The sequence below is a fragment of the Leguminivora glycinivorella genome, chromosome Z, assembly GCF_023078275.1.
Source record: "Leguminivora glycinivorella isolate SPB_JAAS2020 chromosome Z, LegGlyc_1.1, whole genome shotgun sequence".
In the NCBI taxonomy this organism is placed as follows: Eukaryota; Metazoa; Arthropoda; class Insecta; order Lepidoptera; family Tortricidae; genus Leguminivora; species Leguminivora glycinivorella.
Window position 1 is genome coordinate 34,875,571 of NC_062998.1, and position 7,216 is coordinate 34,882,786.

General features: G+C 34.8%; 1 protein-coding gene across 1 annotated transcript; it reads right to left on the reverse strand.

Moving 5' to 3' along the window:
- Nucleotides 1-382: 382 nt before the first annotated feature.
- LOC125241825 (protein ABHD13-like) lies at nt 383-3,355 on the reverse strand. Its single transcript, XM_048150472.1, is given in 6 exon segments — nt 383-1,234; nt 1,580-1,740; nt 2,075-2,131; nt 2,134-2,267; nt 2,494-2,722; nt 2,977-3,355. Coding segments are annotated over 6 exon segments (1,053 nt in total). The 5' UTR covers nt 3,134-3,355; the 3' UTR covers nt 383-919.
- Nucleotides 3,356-7,216: the final 3,861 nt, after the last annotated feature.

Here is a 7,216-nt window from a genome sequence, read left to right on the forward strand (position 1 = left end):
TTCATCTCTAGAAAGTACCTAATGAAATCTAGACAAAGTCGTGCCAAGTCTATGGTTTCTTACTGCGATTTCTTTATTATTATAGTTCATGTTGTGTGACAGCCGTTGAAGGGTAGCGGTTCTGGGCATTCTAGGAGGAAAGCGTAAAACATTACACTGGCAGCCCTGATCGTGACCAGGCGGGGAAGCAGCACGCTAGCGTTATAAAGGCAATCACGTAAGTGCGATAAAGTTTATCCCACTAGTGTGCTGCGCCCGCAGGCGGCAGTTAACTCTAACATGGAGGCCTTCCGCCGGTAAGATACTGTGCACTCGTAAACAGGTTAAGACGGGAGCTATTTCAAACACTATTTCAAGTATTTTGTAATAACTACAAAACTATTCAAAAATTGCATTATTTGTATTCTATTAAAATAACTTGAAATATATTGCTTCTCGAAATTAAATGACAAGCTTGCGTTTAATATTGCTTTTTAACTGGATTTGTGCTACATTACAATTTTAACGGTTTAGATTTTGTAATGTACGGCACATAGTGCACATAGTGCCGTACATTACATAAAGATAAAATAGGGACGTAGTTACGCAGAACGGTTCTAATTCATCTGAAATTGACTTTTGAGAAGAAGACTAAAGTCTTTTGTTTTTCATACAAGGTCTAAAACTCAATGACAATTTAATGTGGATTGGAACGTTTTTGCGTAACTACGTTCCATCTATTTTGCAAGACCTACTTCAACTTACAACACCATTTATGTGCTCTTGTCAAGGATTGAATGGCGGTGCTAATTAAGTTTCTGTACAGTTAAAATACATAAGATGTTATAAAAATAATTTGCATGTTAGCGTAATTTATGCAAATTGAGGTAAAAGTACGTTTTTGTACACAATAGGTATTTTCACTCAGTCACTCAACTCACTATACTGTATGCACTAAGCTCTGTCTCGTCACGTTATTATCATAGGCATCGTTGTCTTCGTCATCAAGAAGCGGTCCGAGACTGGCGGGCAGCATGGGCACGTTGACGAGGAACTGCTGGATGGAAGAGTAGTAGTCCCTGCAGGTCCACGTGTTGTCATGCCCGCCGCCCGGCATCACGGTCAGCTTCTTGCAGATGGCGCCACACCTCATGTACAGCTGGTTTGCCATTTCGGGCGGCACTAGAGCGTCATTAGAGCCACACATTACTAATGTGGGTGCTAGGACTTGACCAATTTTGTTAATTGACATGTACTGAAAAAGACAAATAGTAAAGGTTTACTATGAAATAGGTATATGGAAAATGTTATGAGGTAATCTTACGTAAATTAACCTAGTCCCATATTAAGCTCAGTAAGGCTTGTATTGTGGATATGCGACGATAAGATATTAGTTAAATATAAAAGTGGAAGATTTTGAGAAATCTAAACAAGATGTCTTAAAGCGGAAGTAAGTACCTATAGACACAAACAGTGAAGGTACAAAGGGTAATTTCAATTAATCAATTTGTTTATCATATTTAACAAATTTTACATTATTAAATAGAGTCTCCATTGAAACTGAATGAAACATTCTAGAATTGATCTGATCTGATCTCACCTTGTTCTTGTAACATATCAGTGGCAGTATCTTCAAGCACCTCCACTTGAGAATGATCTGGGCCATGTCTGGTATGCTCGTGAATGTGTTCTCTACAACTAATGCCCAAATCTTGTTTCTATTCTCCAACCTGGAAGCTAAATCTATAGCCACTGCTCCCCCTGTTGAAACAAGACAGAACCATCAGCAGGTAGTATGTTTATTTGTAACAAACATTGTTAGACTCATATTTAATACTATTAGTCAATTTGCACAGCCGCCATCAGATATAGTTGAGCTGTCAAGGTGCTTAAACATATCTGGACACTTTACTGTAGTGATAATAGAGGGAATTCAAATAATTGTGAGAAACTTGGAAGCTCCGATATATCTGATGGACTGTACATGAAATAGAATATGGATCTGTCTGGTTCCTGCTCAATGCATTAGAATTTATTACAATGAACAAAATAATCAAACTTTAAATGAAATCAATTTTACCAGAGATATGCATACCTAATGATCTGCCAAATAAAATAATCTTTGAGCGATCAATGTCAGTCCTGTGCATTAGTAGTCCAGTGCAGATTGAGCATCAGTGTATAGCCCCCTTTCTGATGGGGTGCCCTCTGATAAACCATAACCTCTGTACTCCACCATCATAATATTTATTTTTAGTTTGTGATAAAATCCAGAAACATTAGACAACCTGTGAACAAGTTTATTGTATATTGTAATGTTTAGCTACCAGATCATTCTTTGTTATGTTTTTAGAATAATGACTGTTCACAAGGACATATTTACCCTAAGGCTAAGGCCAACTGAACCATGGCACAAGGCGGTGTGCACTTCTTGGGGCAGCAAAGCCAAAGATTTTAAAATAAGAGCCAAGCTATTCGTATAATCTATGAAGAACTTGTAATTAGAGTACTTACCTCTGGCCCATATTTCCAGCATTTCCATGAAAAAATATCATTGTTGGTATGTGGTTGCTGTTAGTCGGTTGTTTGATAAGAAATATGTGAATTTTCAATTTATCCTTGTTGTTTATCTTAATATTTTCATGGGGAAGCTTAAAGTTACTAGGTTGGAGGATGAACATTCTGGATTCTGGTGGGTCATTTGGATAGTATAATAGCAGGTCTTGAGCATTGTACAGGATTCCTGAAACATGTACACATTTCTAAATGAAAATTGAAACCTTGACTTGTCATAACACAGGTACAGTCTAACTTACAAGAAGTATACCAGCGTCAAGTGGAGACCTTTACCCAGCAGTGGGACTTTAAACTTGTTTCACAAAGTACCCAATAAGTCATTTTAACAAAGTATCCAAATATCAAATAAATATTTTTGAGTTAAGTAATCCAAGAGGAAATAAAAGAAGATATTATGAATGAACAGCAGTCAATACTTACCGGACAAACCTACCATAAATACACAAAAAGCAATCAAATATCCATACAGGAAAAATACTATAATACTGGATATTAATGTTAACGTGGATACATCCCACAGTCTGTACAATATAACCCAAAGAATATGGTACATTCTAACACTTAACGGGCACGACATTAAGAATAAGAAAAAATAATGTTCTTTTAATATAATTATTATGCTTCTAATATTCTTGTTAATATATCATAACATAACGTAATTTTACAGTTGCTGGAATTGGAAGCTATAATAAAGTCTCATAGCATAAACGGTATTCTAAAATTGACAAAGCATATTGGCATTGTGAATTGTATTAGATTAGATGCAAGGCCCGAATTTATAAACTAAAATGTTTTTGACATTATCAGTCACATATGCAGAGATGCATTATGACAGTGATTGACAAATGGGCTTAATGTGCGTTCACCATAGAATACATTTATAAATAAAAATCTGCGTTCATTTGTAACTAATTGGATTCGACATCTTTTATTCACTACGTATTCGGGATGCCAAACTAGTGTAAGTGGGCCTTTTTCAAATTTTGTTCCGTCACGTAATGGAATTCCACCCCGATTTTTTTTTAAGTTTTTTATTAAAAATGCTTTAAATTGACTGCTTTATTACTCTATTTTATGTAAATACAACTTAAGTTCCACAAATAACATTATATATTGATAAAAACATACTTTAAACTGATGACGCCCCAGTGTGAAGATCCATTACGCTACAACTTTGAGGTACATTTAAAGTAAAGATCAGAGAGTTTTATGTGAAGTATTATTTATTTAGCGTAATAAAAAACATAAACAATCGTATAAAAACTAATAATACTTGTTATAACATGTATCATAATAAAGCTATTGACTATTATTTGTCCAATACGCTACACTTTGGTTTTTCGTTTCCCAATTAACACTTAATATCTTAAATAAATGAGGTCTAAAGTATTATGTTTTATCCTTTTAATTATTATATATTTTTTAAAAATCTATCACAGCAACAATAGGACAAAGTGACGTAATGGAACGGAATATCACGTTTAGGAACTACATGAAAGGTTTACATGTGCCGAAAATAGACACTTAAATTGGCCCTCAGTAGGTATTATGTGTACACCACGTTTTTAGGGTTCCGTAGTCAACTAGGAACCCTTATAGTTTCGCCATGTCTGTCTGTCCGTCCGTCCGTCCGTCCGTCCGCGGATAATCTCAGTAACCGTAAGTACTAGAAAGCTGAAATTTGGTACCAATATGTATATCAATCACATCAACAAAGTGCAAAAATAAAAAATGGAAAAAAATGTTTTATTAGGGTACCCCCCCTACATGTAAAGTGGGGGCTGATATTTTTTTTCATTCCAACCACAACGTGTGATATATTGTTGGATAGGTATTAAAAAATGAATAAGGGTTTACTAAGATTGTTTTTTGATAATATTAATATTTTCGGAAATAATCGCTCCTAAAGGAAAAAAAAGTGCGTCCCCCCCCTCTAACTTTTGAACCATATGTTTAAAAAATATGAAAAAAATCACAAAAGTAGAACTTTATAAATACTTTCTAGGAAAATTGTTTTGAACTTGATAGGTTCAGTAGTTTTTGAGAAAAATACGGAAAACTACGGAACCCTACACTGAGCGTGGCCCGACACGCTCTTGGCCGGTTTTTTATTGAATTCCGTTAACGTCGGCGTATAGTTAAGTGTATAAGAAACCGAATGGCAAAGTTAGTTTTTTTAAATTCGTATTTTTTTTGTCTAGAAAAAAACCATACATCTGCGATAGATGTTAACTTCGAGTGTTGTAGAGAAACGGGCTTACAATTAACTTACACTAAGTAAAGTGTCAAAACTATGACATGTCAATCGCATATCGAACACACAGAGCCGGTTTCTTAATAATTTCTATCGCAGGTGTATAGTAGTTTTCAGAAAAAAGTTAGAAATTAAAAAAAAAAACTAAGGCATTGGAATTTTAAACAAAAAACTTGTGAAAGTTGAAATCACAATATTTTAAATTTGGTTTTTTTGCTAGATGAACAAAATAAAAAAATAAAATTAGTACACATGGTGCTAATTTACCTCCCTAGTGCGGTTTAGAGCACTGTGCGTGCCTCATCAAAAAAACAAATGTACTGAAAAACATAGTACGATACACGTGTGAATAGGTAAATCTTGAATTTTACTGACATATAGCTGGACAGGTTACATACAGAAACCTTATTACAACTTGATCAAGTTGTGAACCTTATTCCAATGGCAAAAGGTCCATCGATGGTGAGAAAAGATTTAAAATGTTGCCGGTAGTTATTAATCAGCTAGTTGGTATGTATTGATGTAGGTGTTTTTAACAATACGTTTCATGCTACTTTTATTCTAAATGGAAAAATCATGCATACATGGCATAATAAGCTTTGAATTGTCAAAAACCAATGTTAAAGGTTCGGAATTACCCATAAAGGATCAGAATCAGCCATAGCGTATTTGTTCAAAGCCACCGGCATGTAAACCATGCTTTTTTGTTCCATACGTCACGTTTTTGGGTTCCCTTATACAACACGTTTTGTGATGTGGCGTAATGGACGTGACGTAGGTATGCGAGTTAGGAAATAAACCGAAATAGCGGTATAATCCCTTGAATTTTCTATACTGTAAATTATTTTTTTAATAACTACACATATCACCCTATAAGGATTCATAAAAAATAAGTCAAAAAGTGGCTTCTTACCTCGAGCTTGTCCAGTTCGTAGTGGAAGAATAAAAATCGAACAACGTGACGCGCGACAAACACCTCGCTCTTTTCGAACGTAACTGACGTTTTAAAACATTAAACGCCCAATATTGGGGATCGTAATGTTGCCACGGTATAAAATTCAACTCAATATAGTATTTTATTTCTACCAAATTGTTAAAAACACCGTGACGTATACGGAAAATTCCACAACGCCGATATTGAAGGACAACAAATAAATTAAAATTTGTTTAATTTTGTACTCTACAAGCTAAGTAATAACGTTATAATTCACTTGGGCATAAAAGATCTTATCAAAATAACAGCCATGTCTGGGCCAGAAGGAGACAGAATATACAAATATTTTGCTCCAAAGTTCGCGATGTATGCATGGGACACCCAAAAATTCGTACTTTTTTTTTGGTTTTAGTATTTTTTTTTCTTTCATGTAGGTTTTGAAACATTTTATTTACTATGACTAAATAGATAATTACTTGCTTTATACTTTTTATATAGACAATATTTCTCTCATGGCATTTTTTCATGGAAAAAAGTTAGGCTAAAGTTGTAGGACAGCGAAATTTGACTCAAATATTTAATTTGGAAAACGCCCAAGTGTAATTTATATGATAACAAACTAAGATTTTACGGTAACTAAAATAACAAAATATATAATTTAGTTTTGTAGTCATACTCAGATACACCCACTTTGTCAGTAGCATAAGACACAAAATTTAAATCTTCTATTGTTTATTTGCCGCCTGTTTTTCCTTAGTATTAGGATAGTGAGTGGCAGTCTCAAGTGAGAAAAATAGGCATTTCGATACAAAGGACCTATGATGAATTGATGACGTTGATGACCGAAGGGAGTCGACCATATTATAAAATACTCTTTGCAACTGCAACAAGAGTCGACTCTTGTTGCAGTTGCAAAATATTGTACCTTGTACTTATGTTACTTATGGCCCTTTAAAGCGACCTTCCTGTACCTACGGTTATTTATTTTTTCTGTTGATCTGCGGTGTCCCTAAATTATCAATTATAATAGGTGCATTTAAAAATGTTTGTGTTTTATGTTTTATTAACATATCAAGCTGCGTTCAAAAACTGGAACAGGCGATGATGATCAGAACGCGACTCTACACTCACCGGAATCCGAGTGGAGCTCCCTATCTTTTCTTTCCTATGAGATCTATAGGTCCTATCCATTTTCCAATCGTGTGCGGGACTACTGTTCCGATGTCACATGTTAGCAAAATTATTTCCACTTCGGGCGGTAACATTAATTATCCTTCACTACGCTCAGGATTCCCTCGACGTAAATATTATCATTTTGCTTCCTTGTGACACAATATACTATAGAGGTTGGTCGGTACAAACAACTGCTCACGCAACAATTAAGGCGTCTCATTGTGCATATTCGTTATGATGAACAACAAGCCTGCCACTCCCACTAGAATTAATATAATACTTTAGTTCCCTATACTTAA